The 19386-nt window shown below is 48.6% G+C and overlaps 2 protein-coding genes across 3 annotated transcripts in view; both read left to right on the top strand.

Annotated features, from left to right (window-relative positions):
- Positions 1 to 841: 841 nt before the first annotated feature.
- Positions 842 to 7142, top strand: LOC125723986 (programmed cell death protein 6-like). Of its 2 annotated transcripts, none has more exons than XM_049000812.1 (6): positions 842 to 1331; positions 2447 to 2508; positions 3572 to 3616; positions 4452 to 4610; positions 5295 to 5457; positions 5545 to 7142. In XM_049000812.1, exons 1-5 carry the CDS (start codon positions 1270 to 1272, stop codon positions 5447 to 5449), a joined length of 483 nt encoding a protein of 160 aa, XP_048856769.1. In that variant the 5' UTR covers positions 842 to 1269; the 3' UTR covers positions 5450 to 5457; positions 5545 to 7142. The 2 variants fall into 2 exon arrangements, with proteins under 2 accessions (XP_048856769.1, XP_048856768.1); XM_049000811.1 differs by having other exon boundaries at positions 1108 to 1331; positions 5348 to 5457.
- A 5747-nt stretch (positions 7143 to 12889) lies between these two features.
- Positions 12890 to 19386, top strand: part of LOC125723985 (bone morphogenetic protein 6-like) — a 32267-nt gene continuing 25770 nt past the window's right edge. Inside the window, exons 1-2 of the mRNA XM_049000810.1 lie at positions 12890 to 13036; positions 13145 to 13818. Coding sequence (XP_048856767.1) covers positions 13398 to 13818 — 421 coding nt within the window. The 5' untranslated portion in view covers positions 12890 to 13036; positions 13145 to 13397. The remainder of the gene's footprint in view (positions 13037 to 13144; positions 13819 to 19386) is intronic.

Below are 19386 nucleotides of genomic sequence, written 5' to 3'. Positions count from 1 at the left end.
ATGATATTGCTGTTAGGGGAACTTTTCTTGTACCATTTTGGCACATGTTCTACGGGCAGTAATCTATGGAATTTGATGCTGGTGTAAACAGTGCTGATGCCCAGGGAATGTGTCTTCACACCTCCAGCTTTGTGGCTCTGAGTGTGGAGCTTGTGTCTTCTGGTCTACTCTGGTCCCCCCTGTAGTCCAAACGTGGTTAAGTGAACTGACATTTCTGAATTGCCCATAGTGTGTGCTTTCTGATGGACTGACAGCCCGTCCAGGGTGTCCCCTGCCCTGTGATGGACTGACAGCCCGTCCAGGGTGTCCCCTGCCCTGTGATGAATGGTAGAAGAGAATAGATACAGCAACAAACAAACAGATGGGGAACAACTTAATACACGGAACAAGCAGAAGTTAGTGCAGTGGTGGATCTTGGCAAGGGCAAGAAGGGCAGGGCCGCCTATTTAGCCTTGGCACATGGGGTCTGACCACCAGGGGGCAATAGAGTCTGCAGCTGCTTTGAAAATCCCAGGAAGCATGTACTGGTCACGCTCATTTTCCGCCATTTCACTTGTAGTCAGGGGCATATAGTGTGGGACCTGTGCAAGCTACTAAAATTAAATACAGTATTCTTTTTGATAGGTTGACTAATAATACATTATTGAATTGTTTTACAATGAAGAGTTTCTGAAATTGCACTCAGTCACCACTTAGATGGACAATTAGCAGCACGTCAAGTATAAGGAAACTGCTTCTGCAGTCCATGCTGGTTCGTGTGATTGACATCTTACACACGGCGGAGTAACAGAAGACGGCTTAAGTAAAAAAAAAAAAAAAAAAACAATCCAGCTATCGTATGCAGTATGCATGGCGGGAAAGTATATTATTCGTTCGAAAGTTTGTTGCCTTTTCGTTGAAAGACATTCATAACGATGTGTGTCATTCTGCATTTACACGCCGATCCGTAAGGCCCGCATCAGTAGGGAACACCCAACACCCCAACATAACCCCATACACTGAATGTCCCCAGGTTTTACTACGTCACGCGCAGCTGACTTGGCTTCTGCACTGCAGCCGGTTTAGTTTACAAGTGAACTTGTGAGACTTGGTGGAGATATTTAGGGCTCGGGGGTGGGGGAGGGGATGCTGACGTTCCATGCGAAATTTAGTAGGTAGGTGGTGCTGCAGTGCGAGGCTGACTGGGCTGCTTACCGAATCAAACTTCGGATTGAGGGAAAAAACCGACATCTCACATGACATATTACAAACCAGGAAAGTGGCCCTAAAATGGCATGTCCACAGTATAGCGCTCCCCCGGATCAGAGATTTCTGTGGGACATATTTCGGAGGTAAGAGGAAACATGTTTGCGTATTTACCGTGAGCTGACACCAACACCATTGCATTACCGCAGAAACTAACGGCGTTTGACAGAATCCCGCAGCCAGGTGATTCGGCTACGGTGGCGGCGCTAACCGGGACGCGATCCCCGCTACAGCTGCGCGTTTATCGCCTTGCTAAACTTTACACGCGTGACGCGCACGTTAGTCCCCCGGTTATGCACAGCGGAATAAGGTCACGTGGTCCTTCCAGGACGCTTTTATGCTCACTCTGCACAATGCTGGACAGATCGGGGCGGGGGGTTCTGGTTACGGCTGCTTGATTCATTTCCTAAATATGCGCTTAATCAAAGGGGCCCGTAGGGCAGCGGCCGGAGCGGCTTCGCTCCCCGGGGCGCCCGAAGCCCTGACAGGCGCTGCGCCCGCAGCCGCTTTCGTCCCCATATATTAGTTCGCTACTTTATTTAAACTTGTTTACCCTCTGCCACTTTTAGTGCCAGTATTTGTCAGGGAAATGGATGGGTGGATCACAATGTGGCATTTTAACATGCACGAGCACGCATTTTTAGTGTTGTTGCACAAAAAGTAAAAGAATGGGTTATTTGTCGTGCAGAATAACGCCGAATAATTGCTGTTTTGTAATGGCGTTGCTGTGATTTTCCTTGATGTTTCATATTGTTTAAACAACTTAAACGGTTGTGTCTACGTAAGCTGGCTAACATAAATGAATTGCAGTTCAGTATAATATTCGGGATTTCTTGTTCTCGTCACCATGGGTTGAATAACTGGTTGGACGATAGATGGATGTGCTTGACTGAAACAATCCTGTGATTGGGTCTAGACGACTACCCGTAATGTGTCGACCAAATGCATTTCATTTTCACCACCAAGAGAAAATATTTACAATAAAATCATTTAGCTTTCTCATGTATTGCAACAGTGTGCTTATGCTCAAAAAGTGAGCAAAACATGGTAATAAAAATGATCCAGCTGGCTTTTCAGTTATATTCTTGTTAAATTGTAATTGGACGAGACATATTTGAGCCGTAACTGCGTAACTGTGTGTAGTTTTACATTGATGTTGTTCTGAGTTGTTTTAACTTGACACTCGACCTGCTGCTTGCAGAGTGGATAAAGACCAGAGCGGCTCCATTTCGGAGACGGAACTCCAGCAGGCTCTGTCAAACGGTAAGCGAGCTCCCGCGCCTGCTCCAGGCTTCCACGTTAACGGGACGCGAGCTCCCGCGCCTACTCCAGGCTTCCACGCTAACGGGACGCGAGCTCCCGCGCCTGCTCCAGGCTTCCACGCTAACGGGACACGAACTCCCGCGCCTGCTCCAGGCTTCCACGCTAACGGAACATACCGGTTTCTCTGCCCTGCCATGCCTGCTGTTACACACACCAAGTTAGACCGAGTACCACAAGAAGTGGGACTCTGTCTTCTAAAATCCCACGTAACAGTGATGTAGTTTCTCTGTGCATGACGTGTTCTAGCCGTTGTTATAGTTGGTCTCAGTACTGTGGTTGGGTCCTGGGACTTGGGTTACATATTTGTGGTGCGGTGCTCTTCATGCGTAAGCAATTGCATTCAAATTAAAGAAGGTACACAAAGCACTTCCATGAAGCGACCCTATATAAAATAATGAGCCCCTCGATTCCTCAGTGATGACTGACGTTGCCAGTATTTCAGTCCCTCTCATGCAGTACGCAGGCTAGTGGACAGTTTACATCAGTTTATCTCCTCCACTTGCCCCTTCTGTGCTGAGAGCGCCGCCCTGTGTTTGAGGGTGAGTGTTAACCAGTGCGTGTGCTGAAGGTGCAGGGAGTAGAATGCGTAGGTGCTGCCCTCACCTGGCTGGGCAGAGGCAGCCCTGGTTTTTCCTCTCCTGGCCAGCAGTGTTTGTTTTGGATGGTCAGTGTATCCATGGCGACCTTGGGGCCACCAGAGCGAGAATGCCCCTGTGTTTGGGGCATAAGAGACCTTTGTGCGCTCAGGCCGCCGGGATGGGACCCTGTTTCTTATGACCTTGATTTTCTGTCTGGGGATCGTCAGCAGGTGCCTCCCCATTGGCTGGCAGACCTCGGCAGGCTTCGGAGCTGGTGTCCGCTATGACCATCCTCCTCGATTTGGCTTTAGGTTAGCAGGCTGAGCTGCGCTTGGTTTGACCAGGAAGAGGAATACAAATGTGCAGAGAATGATTCGTTTAACACTTCGTATCTAATTTTGCTTTTCTTCTTCCCTTTTTTATAGGTACATGGACACCGTTCAATCCTGTGACTGTACATTCAATTATATGTAAGTCCGCTCTGCCCTTATGTCATGGCCTCCTGTAGCATTCCGAGGTTCCTCTCATACGCTCATATTGCACATACAGATTTGGGTTAATTTTTTCCCCCCAGAAATAAATATAGTTGCCATATGGTGCTAAGCGGTTTTCTCCAGCGACCCAGAAACACGTGGAAAGTTCCGGAGTGCTTCCCCCAGAGGACAGTGACAGTTAGAAAAGCGCTGGTGATTTAGATTAACTTGTGCTTCACAAACACTGTGGTACTTGTGGTTCCAAAATAACGAAACGCTCAGCAGCAGAGATTTTTTGACGTTTATTTGTTCGTGATCAAAGGATTCAGCTTTGAATCTGTGGCCAAACCATTAAGGAAAAAAGACCTTAAGCATGTCAATGGCAGTGGTGGTGGAGTGTTTATGCTTGGGCACTGTAGTCTCCCAGGCCCCGGGCTGCGGGTTCGAATCCCAGCCCCGCTCTGTGTGGCTTGTTTGGTCTCCCTCTTATGCAGGTTTCCATCCACAGTCCAGGCCGTATCTGCTTTGTGTCACTGACCTACAGGCTCATCCTGTGTACATAAGTGCCCTGTGTTGGCCGCTGCCTTGTAAAAATAATACTTTAAATAGTTATCGGGTCAGATGATTTTGTTAGGCTTTATCAAATCCATATTAATTGCTGTCACGTTTTCCCCAGTGGTTAAGTACGACTGTGCTTTGCATGGCCATGTAGTCATACAGTGCATGTAATGTTGTATGTGGAAGCATGTCTGCTGCAAAGACTGAACTGTTTGGGTCGAATATGGATTTTTAAGTTAATCGCAGCTGATTTTTCTTTTTCTTCATTTTGAAGCCATGTTTGACAGGGACAACAAAGGCGGGGTGAACTTTAACGAGTTTGCCGGTGTTTGGAAGTACATTAACGACTGGCAGAACATATTCCGCACCTATGATAGAGACAACTCAGGCTTCATCGACAAGGAGGAGCTGAAGCAGGCCCTCACTGGCTTTGGTGAGCATCCTGTACCCCTGTATTTACTTAGGGCTGCCCCAGTTTCCCGTCCCATCCATCCGTCCATCCATCCATCCATCCATCCATCCATCTACTCTTTATCCTGTGCAGAGTCCCAGTCAGCCGGGAGCCTAACCTTGGAAGCCTGTAGAGGCTGCCACACTTTTTATTGTATAGTGTAAACCTGGCCACAGTAACATGCATTCACAGGTAGACAGCAAACGCAGAGGGCACAGTGTCGTATTCTGAAGCTAGCAGAGAGCTTGGAAGAGTTTCAGTGAACTATCCAGCATGATATTTGGTTGGAATTACACAAGAGCAGAAACCTGTCAATGAAGTAAGTGTGTCCAAGTGATAAATTATGGAAATAGCAGGGCAGGGCATTATTACGACTTTGGACTTGATACTGTTCCTAAAGAGTATCTTTGCCATGAATTTCAGTCTCTGGGTCTCTGTGTTTCTCTCTGTGAAGGGAACCGGCTCTCAGATCAGTTCTACGGGGTCTCTGTGTTTCTCTCTGTGAAGGGTACCGGCTCTCAGATCAGTTGTACGGGGTCTCTGTGTTTCTCTCTGTGAAGGGTACCGGCTCTCAGATCAGTTCTACGGGGTCTCTGTGTTTCTCTCTGTGAAGGGTACCGGCTCTCAGATCAGTTCTACGGGGTCTCTGTGTTTCTCTCTATGAAGGGTACCGGCTCTCAGATCAGTTCTACGGGGTCTCTGTGTTTCTCTCTATGAAGGGTACCGGCTCTCAGATCAGTTCTACGGGGCGCTCATCGACAAGTTTGACAGGCAGAGGAGCGGCCAGGTGGCCTTCGATGATTTCATCCAGTGCTGTATAGTGCTGCAGGTAAGGAAGATCTCCTGCCATGTAAGCATAGAGAAAATATCTCCTCAGTAAGAGATGAGTTAATCGGAAATGTCACGGTTTCCTCAGAGGCTGACAGATGTTTTCCGGAGGTACGACACCGATCAAGATGGCTGGATTCTCATTTCGTATGAGCAGTATTTGTCCATGATCTTCAGCATTGCATAGTGAATCAGGACACCGGGCTGCTCTGGGAACCAAAACCTTCCCAACTGTCTTCTCACTCAGGAGTGTGAACAGACTGTCTGTAATTCTGCGGCGGAAAACCAGGAATACCAGTAACACGCATGTTCACTGCGTACGAATTTACAACATTTTAAGGACAGATTTCATGTGCGTTTGATAAAGACATAAATCTTATAATTATAGTAATTACAGATCCTGGTTTTATTCTAAGTAGAAAGGTTTGTGCTTTTACAAGCAGACATTTAGACACAAACACTTTTTGTTCCTTTTTGCAGAATATTTATACTAACATATTTTTTTCCCCCGGAAACAGGAATGTATCACATTTTGTATCTTCTCAAAAGATGCATGTTTTGTTGTATAGCAGCTACCTGTGCAAAGTTCCTGAGAACTTCAAAAACTTGCTTAGCATCAGTCCTTGGTTGTTTTTAAGGCTGCTTTTCATTGCCCATTAAATGGCTTTAAGCAGTGTTAGTATTAAGCACAAGTAGGAAATTAACTGGAGTGTGCAGCTACAAGCTCACATGCACGTTAACAGGTCTGCAGTTGTAGGTGCACCTGAATTAAAATGCATTATCAATGGTGGTTTGCAGTGTAGTTTGTCACTTGTACAAATACTGCATTTTTCAGCTTCATACTGCAAAGGCTTGTTTGAATGAAAATCCTTGCAGAGCACATTTGTAATTCAACCTTGCAGCATGGTATTGTGTCCCTGTTTACAATAATTGTGCCACATGGATTACTGAATTTGCACGTTAAAGGTGCAATGCGTCTTATTTTACAGTAGAGGGCAGCAAATTGCTTTATTTTTGTGACGACAAATCATGTTACCTTTAAATGTACTGGAAACAAAATAACGAACCTTTAATTTATAGTCAATAGATTATCCCTTCTTTGTGTATATGGTGGTTTATTTGTATGAGTAATACTTAACTGTGCATTAACTCTCTTAATATGTGTGCAGTTTATACACATAGTTCAGATCAATAAAGCCATTTTTATAGTAAAGTGTTTTTTAAATTATGGCTAAAAGTACATTAATACTTAAGGATATTTTTTACAAACGACCTTATAACACTCAGGTATATTGTGGTACTATTTGTAATATTAGTTTTATGTGTGTGATTTGGTCTCAGAGCAGTGTTACTATCTTCAGCACTGCTTAGTTTACACTGTCGTGCTGTGTAATGCATGGATGTGGCTGAATTATTCAGATGGGATAAACTTTGGCTACGGGAGAACAGTGAAATGCCAGTGTAACGCTTCAGCTCACTCTCCACTGAGTTTGAGTCACTGTTACTATAAAAACTTGCCTTTGTAAAAATATTGACCGTAAAGGACATGGAGCGGCTCGACTGAAACTATTGCCTCCGCCTTGTTGTCGCAGAAACTCTGCTGATGTGACTTCAATCGCAGTGAAGCCAGCTGCTTCCCATTTAATGTTTCAAGTGCACTGCAGTAAAATAATATCCAAATGTAAATGGAGTTTTGCTGTGGTTTTTTTGTCTCTGCCCCCGCTAACTACACAAGTGTGCTGTTCTGCCCCGTGCATTTCCGCACCCACTCCTGCCAGCGGAGCCCGTCGGCTATTAGAAATGAGGAATGAGGAGGGGCAGAGTCGCCGCACCCGCCCCCATGAAGCTTTCCTTCCCGTCTGACACGGGAGCCGCGTTCATCTTCAGCAGTATCAGTGGGAGGTGGTGTTAGTATCGCAGCAGAGTGTGTCGCTCATCGTGCTGCTGTCTGACCCTCTCGTGAACATCGCCCCCCCCTTCAGCCAGCATTCTCTCGGCCTGTGAGGGGGGCTCACAGAACACGAAAGTAGGACTCTGTACGAGACCAAGGCCGTCTGCCAAAAGTAACAAGCTCCATTCATGTGGAACTTCCCTCCGCTGTCCTGCGTGGATTTATGCTCCATCCGTCAGCGTCTGTCAAGGCTTTCATTGTGGACCTTATCTGGCTGCCACAACCAGTACTGTTCAGCTGGGATGTGGTGGGAGAACTGGACATGACTGGCACTGGGGTGATGTCGGGGGGGAACTGGACATGACTGGCACTGGGGTGATGTCGGGGGGGAACTGGACATGACTGGCACTGGGGTGATGTCGGGGGGGAACTGGACATGACTGTCACTGGGATGATGTCGGGGGGGAACTGGACATGACTGGCACTGGGGTGATGTCGGGGGGGAACTGGACATGACTGGCACTGGGGTGATGTCGGGGGGGAACTGGACATGACTGGCACTGGTGATGCTGGCGGCTACCTCACTGCGGGCCCGAATGATGGGCACCGCCCCCGAGACAGGAGGAAGGGCAGGACAGGTTTTGTTGTTATACACTGGAGAAAAGTAATTAATGTGAGTCAAGGAGGTGGGGAGTATCTCGGAGGGCTAAGTCTCTGTGCCTATGATCAGAAGGTCGCTGGTTTGAGCCCCAGCCCTAGCAAATCAGTCACGTGTCCATGACCCTGTGAGTAAGGCTCTTAACCCCCATCTCCAGAGGTGCCACACATTGGCTCACCCTGTACTGTGAGAGCAGAATGGGGTCAGATAATGCAGAAAGAATAATTCCAAACATACCTGCACTCATACTGGTGCAAATGATTTAACATTTTGTCGCTGTAATAAAAATATGACACATCTACAGTATAATACAGCTAAAACCAAATCACTGTTTGAATTCTAACAATAACATAAAATGTGAAATAGACTAAATCCTGTATCAAATTCACCTACATAAAGGTTTATTTCCTTAATCTGAAAGTGCAGCAACTGGCAGAAGGGCTGTAAAAGATCAGTGGAGCTGCGATGTGGCTTTGAAGCTTGCTGCTCGCTCGCTGCAGACACCCTGCCTTTGAAACATGCCTTCGAGTGTCAACTCTCCTCCCTTTCCATACGCTCTAATTAGGGCCCTCTATAATTAGGCCTGGAAGTGCTTCTAGAGGGTCTCTGTCATTTGAATGGATGTGCAGACACAGTAGAGCAGACGGCCTCATTCATCCCACCACAGATTCATTCTGCAGCCTAATCCACATATGTGAAAGACTCATCTGCATAGTTTCCAATTTCACAGTGAAACTGTGTAATAATACTTCATTTTATAGTGAAGGTGTTCTTCGTGGACACATACCCAGGGCTCCTTTGATGGCTTCCGCGGGGTCTTTATACATGAAAATCAAACCATCTCCAGCTATTAGAAATGCTTATCAGCTATTTCAGCTTCCTCCATCCTCAGCGTCCCGACCCTGCCGGTATCTGTGCAGCATCATGGCCCTGCCAGTATCTGAGTGGCTTCCCAACCCTGCCGGCATCTGTGCAGCATCATGACCCTGCCGGTATCTGAGAGGCTTCCTAACCCTGCCGGTATCTGTGCAGCATCATGACCCTGCTGGCATCTGAGCGGCTTCCCAACCCTGCTGTCATCTGAGCGGCTTCCTGACCCTGCTGGCATCTGAGGGGCTTCCTGACCTTGCTGGCATCTGAGCGGCTTCCTGACCCTGCTGGCATCTGTGCAGCATTGCGACCCTGCTGGTATCTGAGTAGCTTCTCAACCCTGCCGGCATCTGTGCAGCATCACGACCCTGCTGGTGTCTGAGTGGCTTCCCAACCCTGCCGGCATCTGTGCAGCATCATGACCCTGCCGGTATCTGAGAGGCTTCCTAACCCTGCCGGTATCTGTGCAGCATCATGACCCTGCCGGTATCTGAGAGGCTTCCCAACCCTGCTGTCATCTGAGCGGCTTCCTGACCCTGCTGGCATCTGAGCGGCTTCCTGACCCTGCTGGCATCTGAGCGGCTTCCTGACCCTGCTGGCATCTGAGTGGCTTCCTGACCCTGCTGGCATCTGTGCAGCATTGCGACCCTGCTGGTGTCTGAGTGGCTTCCCAACCCTGCCAGCATCTGTGCAGCATCACGACCCTGCTGGTATCTGTGCAGCATTGTGACCCTGCTGGTATCTGAGTGGTTTCCCAACCCTGCCGGTATCTGTGCAGCATCGTGACCCTGCTGGTATCTGAGTGGTTTCCCAACCCTGCCGGTATCTGTGCAGCATCGTGACCCTGCCAGTATCTGTGCAGCATCGTGACCCTGCCGGTATCTGTGCAGCATCGTCACCCTGCTGGTATCTGAGTGGCTTCCTAACCCTGCTGGTATCTGTGCAGCATCGCGACCCTGCTGGTATCTGAGTGGCTTCCCAACCCTGCCGGCATCTGTGCAGCATCGTGACCCTGCCGGTATCTGTGCAGTATCGTGACCCTGCCGGTATCTGTGCAGCATCGTGACCCTGCCGGTATCTGTGCAGCATTATGACCCTGCTGGTACCTGAGTGGTTTCCCAACCCTGCTGGTATCTGTGCAGCATCGTGACCCTGCCGGTATCTGTGCAGTATCCCAAAACGGTCACCTCTCCCTGCCTACACCTTTTCTCACGTATTGGGTGGTTCTCCGCTTTGTCACTGTCTTTGGTGCCCTGTTGAAATTCCTTCTCTGTTATCACACTGTTCTCCGTATAAAATCACATATTTGATTTTATAATCACAGTCTGGCTTTACATTAATTGAAATCTCATATTGCTTGTTATTCTGCTCTTATATTAATGAAACTGCACTTTGCAGAGGGAAACAAAGAAGTACTTCCTGATAACGGACTTACGTGCCAAATTCTCCCTCCTTTTTTGTTACTCTCTTCTTCCACTTCTCCTCCTCCGGTTTTGGGGCCCACACACTGTAATTTGTGGTCTTTTTCAGAAGAGAATTTTGTGATGGTTACAGTTTTGAAAGCCCCGGCCTGTCACCCTGCCTCCCTCAAATTGGAACAATATGCCAGCAATGGCCCAGCACTTGCTATATGAGTGTGAGCTAAAATATCACCAGTGCAGAGGTGTGTGCGTTACAAATTGACAGGATCTGACTATAAATACATTAGGCATCTTCATCGATTCATGTGTTGCATTAATGGCGGTGTGATTGTTTCGTTGTGACTAGGTCTCCCTCTGCTGGTGGACTTTAGACCCTCATCTTCTAATAGGCGAGTCTAGCATCAGGAGCAGGACAGGGAGCTTTGATTGGTAGGTGAGTTACACGTCAGCACGCAATTGGCCCTTTCATCGGCGCTTCGACTAAACACTCGTCAGCTTCCTTGCAGCTTACTCGGCCGAGGAGAAACTTCTCTGGGAGAGAAGCTGCGTTTCCCATTTAACAGTGCAGACCGCAGGGTGGCCGCAAGTTCCAGTGTCAGAGAGGAGACGCCAGTTCCAGTATCAGAGAGGAGACGCCAGTTCCAGTGTCAGAGAGGAGACGCCAGTTCCAGTGTCAGAGAGGAGACGCCAGTTCCAGTGTCAGAGAGGTGACGCCAGTTCCACTGCCAGCGAGGTGACACCATGTCTGTGGAGTGTGACGGCAGCCTGAAAAGGAATACCGACTGTAATTTACAGGCTGTAGTAACAATTGCCCTGTCTAACCAGTCCCTCTGATCCGGATGTACCCACTCCCCAGACAGCCTGACCTAGCACTTCGTGTGAATAAAACTATTCGCTGCTCAATGCAGGGGGTTCACCTGCTTAGCTACATAATAGCACAATATAAAATGGGATGTTTCTCGCTGTTTTACAAAAGCAATCTTCTTTTTAAAATGTAATATTTAGGTCTATCTGTGTCACATAAAATAAACTTTAAATTGCATTCTTGGCCCCGCAGACTAGCAGCTACCACTGACTTTTATAATGACAGAGGAAATGTAGCCTAATGCTGCCAGGCATCTCCTGAATGCAGAGGGATTTATTTTTAGAACGGTCTGGTAAGTACAATACTTGTCTAATTTTGGCCAATAAAACATCTTGCAAAAATTTTAAGAGGTTAAGTGATGAATTGGAGATGAGGGTGGGACCTGGGCGCCTGTCATGTGCTCTGCTGGGCGGGTCGCCTGTGTGTGATGTGGTCGCAAAAATTACGTTTCACTCCCTGCATACTGTCAAAGGACAACTACAGCTCACCGTGGCCCGACCCCCATGTGGAGAAAACCCACTGTGAAGGGGATACGGTGTAGGAGGGAAACGCTACATGTTACATCTGTTTCTGGCCCCCCATCCTGGGCTGTTCGCTTTAGGTGATGCAGGAAGCTCAATAACCTACGTAAGAAGTGTGGTGGTTCTGTTTATTCTATCCGCATTTGAAGCGGACAGATATTGTTTTACCGACTGGCCCTTTTCCGCACGTCTTATTGAGATGTAATAATAGGCTGCTCACTGCTTTCCACGGCGCACATTTTTAAACGGGATGCTTCCTCATGTAAGCGAGATACAGACACATCAGCATCTTCCACGTGCCCCTGTAACTCTCAGGCTATACCCACTATTCAGCACTGAAACCTCGGTTTCCTCCTGGCCTCGCCCCCCCTCTCTCCACCCCAAATGACCGTTCCTGGAACTGCCACTGTCTGGTTGTTTGCACATGGCTGTTGGGTTTGCGGAGTGTGGAAGCTGGCATGTTGACTCTGAGGATGCAGTGAGACTTGGACCATCCTGCGAGGTGGGTGGAAGGACTGTGGCCATCTGACAGCTCCTGACCCCTTTCATGGGGCCCGTGAAGGGAGCAGGGCTGTTGTTCGGCTCCCCAGCACTCCTCTCTCTCCGCTGGTATCTGCTCCATCACCTGGAGAAGAGATCCGCAAGTCCACCGTGGAGGATCCAGCTCCGAAAATACTGCTCCACCTGTGTGTGGGCTTGTGTGTCAGCCTGTGGTGTGCGGTGCTTATGGTGGACGTGGGTGTTCTGGTTAAAATGCTGGCAAAGACCCAAAGTTTTTATAAACACACACACACACACACACACACACATATATATATATACGTGTGCATGTGAGTGTGTGTGTAAAACACTGATGCCTTTAGTTAAGTCTTCCTAAATTGTTCTATTCCACTATTTCTTATATTACCAGGATTATTATACACGGAAACAACTGATATTCATTGAAAATAAAGTTTTGCTCTGGTTCTAGGTAGTATGATCAATTGTGAAATGGCAGGTACGCAGTTAATTACAGCTCACGGAAGCATGCACTGCAAACTGATGATACACGAGGACGTAACTATTTAAGCGATTAGGCTACATTCTAAATAGATTAATCTCACGTAACGTCTTTTAATATCGGGAGTAAAACATCTTATTCTCCGTCGGATATTTGATTGCAAATAGCCTGGAAGCTCCTCCCATGTCAATGCAGGCTGGGCGGGATTAGACAGCGTGCGCCTTTGCTACCTGCTGAAAGTAGTTAGTGAAAAAGCCCCCAAGAGCCGCTCAGATCGGGGGTCGCGATGGGCACGTTGTAGGGTCTTTATTACTCTAACCTAAGACAGTCGAGGAGCCGTCGGACCTGGAAATGGTGAGAATATGTACTTTTTCACGACTTCATTATCTGCTGCACTAAACGGACTGGCTTCATTCTGTCTAGCCGAAGCCTAACTTGTGAATTTGTGCGCCTTCTCCTTAGTGAATGGTGTGCTTGATGGGGCAGCTTCAGCATGAAGACGTCCGTGGAGATCTTCTCGGTGCTTCCGTACTTGGATGACATGTCCTTTGGCTCGAAGGGAGTCGCATCTTGAACTCTATCCCGAGGTTAAACACCATCAACCTTTAAAACTCTTCGGACCGAATGGTTTTCAGCAATATTATAGCCTAATATATTAATCCTAAACTGACGGACAATACTTCCGCGCCACCAACTTAATAAAAACTGGATTTTTATGATTTACATGATGATGATATGTCGCTATTTTGCTTTTTGGGGATTGTGGTGGACTTCGTGTAGCATACTTTCCATACCAGGTAGCAGCTATTTATTTAACGGCAATAAGGAGATTGGCTCCAGCTTCCTAAAGCGGAGGCTGCGGACGCAGGAGCGAAGGGAGATGCAGAAGGAGATCCTGTCCATCCTGGGGCTGCCGCAGCGGCCGAGGGCGCGTCCGTCGCAGGATAAGTGCAACTCGGCCCCGCGCTTCATGCTGCACCTGTACAACAGCCTTTCGAAGGTGCAGAGAAATGAAGTCGACGGCGCCGCGGATCCGCACTCAGCCACGCCGCCGTCCCCGGGAGCCTCGCTTGCCTCTTTCCAGGACAGCGCCTATTTAAATGACGCCGATATGGTGATGAGTTTTGTCAATTTGGGTAAGACTCGGTTTTATACTCCCAGTTACTCTAACTTTAGTTTCAGGCTTTGACACGAAATCTTCCTTAATTATTTTACTGCAGGCGCCGGTGAAACGCAGTTTTGTGTGAGTGATGTTTTATGGGAAAGTGGGCGATTATTACCGCCCAGACCCTATACGCACAGTTAAAGTTTACCGGTGTTGGTAGGACATAAGTGGTCATGTCATTTTTTCCTATGACTGACCTTTCTGGACAGTAAACAGTCACTAAAGCTGACATCGTGTACAGAGGATTTGTGTAATTAGCTAGGCTGCCTTTTTCATTCATTCCCTTTATCCCGCTAATTTGCTGTTCTCAGCAGCGCCTTACATTAACTTTCTTCAATCCCAATCTCTTGTTGCAAATGAAAAGACAAGCTTTAAATATACAGTCTTTTAACACTGCATGCACAAAGAGAAATCTGCTTACCAACTTACACGGTGTTTAATAAACTGTTTTTATTCTTAATCGAAAGGGGAGAAACACACATGAAAAATAAACAAACTAGTAACCATTTGTGCGATGCTTCATTTGGGCAAAAGTCAGCAGCATTGTGATTTCTTCACATCAGGCTCTGTTTTTGTGAGTCCTTTAATCAGAAGAGGTCAGACATGAAAGCACATGGCCATCCCATCCATCTGCAGCGCCAGTGTTTACAGGGAAATCTGAACAGGCTGTCTCGAGATAAACAGCCCTGATGGCGTGTGGGCGGCTCCGGGTTCGGCAGCCCCGCTGACGTCAGCCTCTGGTTCTTCTAACGCTGCCCAATGAAATCACACAAAAATGCATCTACAGCCGCCCCACAGCTATGAAGACGATATTGTACCCCTGTGCACCAATTAAAATCCAAGAATTAATTCTCTTGGAGATGTTGTCTTTTGCATAAAACAGTAGGGTTGCCCAAAGTTCACAAATGTACATAGCTGCAGTGTCTTCTTCTGTCGTCCATCTGTTTCTCTTATGAACTGAATGATATGCTGTCCCCCCCCCCCATTCTCAGATATAGGATATTCAGGGACCACATTGGATTCTCACTGATAGGGCACAGAGAATGCGATCGGAATTAACGTCACAAACTGAAAGTCTGCATGTTGGTGTAGCACAACATTAGCATCCCACAGTAAAGGGTCCCCTCCTTTGCTCAGTCTATAGAGGGGCAGCCTTGTATCTCTTCTCCCCTCTGCTCTGTATCCCATTAAACCTGGAGCACTGGCTCAGGAAGATGACTCTGGAATTGCTATTCCTTCAGCCAAGGATCTGATGGTCAGGATCTGTCCAAATTCTCAGAAACTTAATGATATGGAGCCGAGGTCCTTTTCCTGGCCGCCGGGACCCTGTTACCGGCCACCAAGGCCATGTTCCCGGCCACCAAGGCCCAGCACCTGGCCGCCGGGGCCCTGCTCCAGGCAGCCGAGGCCCAGCTCCCGGCCACGGAGGCCCAGCTCCCGGCCACGGAGGCCCTGCTCCAGGCAGCCGAGGCCCAGCTCCCGCCCACGGAGGCCCTGCTCCCAACCACGGAGGCCCTGCTCCAGGCAGCCGAGGCCCAGTTCCCGCCCACGGAGGCCCAGCTCCCGGCCGCCGAGGCCCTGCTCCTGGCCGCCGAGGCCCTGCTCCAGGCATCCGAGGCCCAGCTCCCGGCCACAGAGGCCCAGCTCCCGGCCACGGAGGCCCTGCTCCAGGCAGCCGAGGCCCAGCTCCCGCCCACGGAGGCCCTGCTCCCAACCACGGAGGCCCTGCTCCAGGCAGCCGAGGCCCAGTTCCCGCCCACGGAGGCCCAGCTCCCGGCCGCCGAGGCCCTGCTCCAGGCAGCCGAGGCCCTGCTCCAGGCAGCCGAGGCCCTGCTCCAGGCAGCCGAGGCCCAGCTCCCGGCCGCCGAGGCCCTGCTCCAGGCAGCCGAGGCCCTGTTCCCTGCTGCCGAGGCCCTGCGCCCAGCAGTGGTGCCTGCTAAATCCCATTTGCAGAGCGCTCCAGGAAACAGGCTCAGGTATGCGGCCACAGATTCCTGTGGCCGCACGGGAAGCCAGCTCACACCACAGTCACAGGTGTTCTTGGTCACGTCCATCTCCATAAGAGAGGCGTGCTTTTTATGAATACCACGGAGACGTCAGCCCAGATAAAATGCGTCATAGATCAACTCAAACCACCATGTTCTTTCCAAAAGTAGATTTCAGCTCTTTGTATGTAAGAAGCATTTGTGTGTGGTTGGCACAGTGGGCAGGGCACTGACTGCTCGCCTCATCGAGCCACATAGTCGAATTTGCTTACCATCTGACGCACTCTGCTAGGACCACAGATGTCTCCAAAATCCTAAATACGTTTAAATGTGCAAAACTCACAATTGACCCCCGTGCCTAAGAATAGGCTCATCCCAGTGTGGCTGGATGATCATTTTAGCAGTGTTGCAGGTGGTGCTGTGCAGCAAACATGCGGCATGTTGGCTCAGGGTGAGGAACCCTGCGAAAGGTGAGGTCACTCACGTACACGGGAGAAAACCATGGATTCCTTGGCCTTATATCACTGATACGTGGCTGCAGCCTGCTTCGGAGTGTATGAAAGGGGAGGCGCTGCGTATGGATAATTGTACCATAGTTTTGTTTTGCTTTTTTCATTCCTACATTGACTTCTGAAGTCCTTGGCTCACTATGCCAGTTAAGGCCTGGCTCTGTTATTCTTAGTTTGTCCCTGAAGATGCGTCTTGGCCTGTGCATCCCACCATAGACAGGAACTCTCTGTCCAGAGCGATAGTGTTCCAGTGTTTTACAAAGAAAAGCAGCAGGACGCTACTCTTCGTACACGGCAGCCAGTCCCATGTGCGGCTCTTGTATCCCTCCACATTTTGGCCAGCTAACACTGATGAGCAGCCAATCAGGGGGATTCCTCCGTATGGCGTCTGTATTAATTCGAAATAACGATAATCGATGATGACATATACACGTGTATTTATGTTATGGACAGAATTGTGAGTGGAATTGTTTTGTGTATATTGGAGAATTACACCGTTTTCTACACCGTGGTTTACATAAGTCCCAAGGAAAGAGCAAGGTCCAGCGATGGAGGTGCACATGTGATGTCAGGTCCCCTGGGTGTTCACCTCCATGTTACTGTCACACCTCATTTCGTTATAATTTCCAGTGCGATCGGAGGAGCACATATGTGTGCGTGTGTGTGTGTGTGTGTGTCTGTGTGTGCGTGTGTGCGTGATCCAGGTATACCTTACACTGTGGGGACCAAATGTCCCTGAAATGTAATAAAAGTCTGTTATTTTGATGCTGTGGGAACCATTTTTCAGTCCCCACAAGGGGAAATTAAATTTTGTACAAATCTGTGACTGCAATCAAAAAGCTAAAGATGCCAAAAGTCTTGTATTTAGTTTGGATACTTATGGTTAAGGTTAGGGCTGGGTGGGGGGTAAGGGTGTTATAGTTCAGGTTAGGGTTTTGCCCATAAAAATGAATGGACGGTCCCCACAGGGCTGTGTGTGTGTGTGTGTGTGTGTGTGTGTGTGTGTTTATAGTCTATCTGTGTTTATCTGAAAGCAGTGAGCAAGTTCAAAATGTAAGAGAAGCAAACTGCCTGTGTGCGGTCTCCGTGGACAGACTCATGCACGTGTGATGTCACTGCAGTCACATGACTATACCAGAGCCTCCGTGGACAGACTCATGCACGTGTGATGTCACTGCAGTCACATGACTATACCGGAGCCTCCGTGAACAGACTCATGCATGTGTGATGTCACTGCAGTCACATGACTATACCGGAGCCTCCGTGAACAGACTCATGCACGTGTGATGTCACTGCAGTCACATGACTATACCGGAGCCTCCGTGTACAGACTCATGCACGTATGATGTCACTGCAGTCACATGACTATACCGGAGCCTTCGTGCATTGGAGGCAGTGTGAGATGGTCAGTTGCAGCTAGCAGAAATGGCATACTGTTTTGGAGACTGTCGAAGTGCTTATTTTGGAACTACCACCTTGCAGTCCAACGGGCAGTGTTAGGCATTTGCGGTGCTAGACATTTGCAGTGTTGAGCCATTGTAGTTGCTAATGAGGACAGTTTCTGCTATAGAGGGACACGCCAAGTGTAGATGTGCTGGTTCCCATTCATGCTTAACTGTCCACGTTCATCATGAATCTCTCTATGTTACAAATTCCACCCCCCCATATTTGCAAAACTTTCCCATTGTCCGCTTGGTGCACATGGTTTAATTCTTTTCTGTAACACCAGAAGGATATGTTTTCATGGAGAATTGGGCTCCATCTCAGTGGCCTCCTGAAAATTTCACCTGGCCTTGATGGTCCATCATCCTTGGAGAAGCCACCTCCGAGCGACGCATGCACCCGCTGGATGTTTGTTCAGTGAGAGGCTTCTAAATGCTTTGAATGGCAGCTGCTGATTCATGGAGGAACCCCAGCAGACAGCCCCCCCCCCCAGCCATTATCAGGCGCCCTTCCTGCCGACTTCGGGAATGTGTCACCCTTCAGGAGGAAAACAGACCTCATTTATCTTTACAGCCTTTGTCCTGCAAGACAAGCCTTATCTTAGGAAATGTTTTCGGCTGGGGCAGATATTTGCAGAAGTCAAATCCTTTTTTTTTTTTATCCAAGACTTGCCATCATGTTGTGGAGGGAAATCAAGCTTTACTCACCAGCCACTGCATACCACATGGAGGCAGCACGTGTTTTTCATGACTCGACGCTGAGAGCAGACCTGGAGGTCCACCTGGAAGTGCAGCTATGTTTCGCTTGCTTTGCTCATGTGTGATGAAGGTTCTGCTGGCTGACGGTTTTCTGCAGGCAGCAGCCCCATTTTTGTCCCTCGGATGTGGATGACAGGCGCCTCTCAGCAATCAGACCCCATTTTGGGCTCTAGGTTGCACGCTGCCGATATTTTTCCTTCCATTCCAGCTGCATTCTCCTCTTATGTATCAGAGTCCTCGGGGAGGCCGTTAGCTTCCTGTCCTGAGCTGAGCACGCCCTGTTCTTTGGACTGCGGAGACACACAGCCCTGCCGCCTCACGGGACAGGAGGCCTTGGCATACGTCTCTCACAGCATACTGCCGCCGTCCCAGTAAACCAGGAAGAGCCGTGATAATGCAGGTACTATAGGACAGAGCCATCCTCCAAGAAGAGGAAAGCCAGGACTGGCGTACAGTCCATCGTAGCGAAGGCTTTTTTTTCCCTTCTTTTTTTTCTACGAAAATTGGAGGCATCTGGGGAGTCATAATGTGAAGTGGTCAGTAGTTTGGAGATTGCCTTATCACAAAACAATACAACAACAGAACGAAACAGAAGCTTCTGGAAACTAAATGAAACACCAACTAAAATGCAGATTTGTTCATCTACTGAGGGATATTTCCAGTCAGAAGAAAAAAAAGTGACAGTACAAATGGTCAACTGATTAACAGTTTTTGTATTTTTAAGAAACATCTATGCAATCCTGTCCCTGCTGCTGGCTATGTCACGCAGTCGCCTGGGACAGCATGGGTATTCTCTGTCTGCATGTTACATGAGAGAGAACATGGGGTTTCTCTGTCGGCGTTT

The sequence above is a fragment of the Brienomyrus brachyistius genome, unplaced genomic scaffold (genome assembly GCF_023856365.1).
Source record: "Brienomyrus brachyistius isolate T26 unplaced genomic scaffold, BBRACH_0.4 scaffold53, whole genome shotgun sequence".
In the NCBI taxonomy this organism is placed as follows: domain Eukaryota; kingdom Metazoa; phylum Chordata; class Actinopteri; order Osteoglossiformes; family Mormyridae; genus Brienomyrus; species Brienomyrus brachyistius.
The sequence above is the reverse complement of the archived record's forward strand: the minus strand, read 5'-3'. Positions and strand labels throughout refer to the sequence as shown.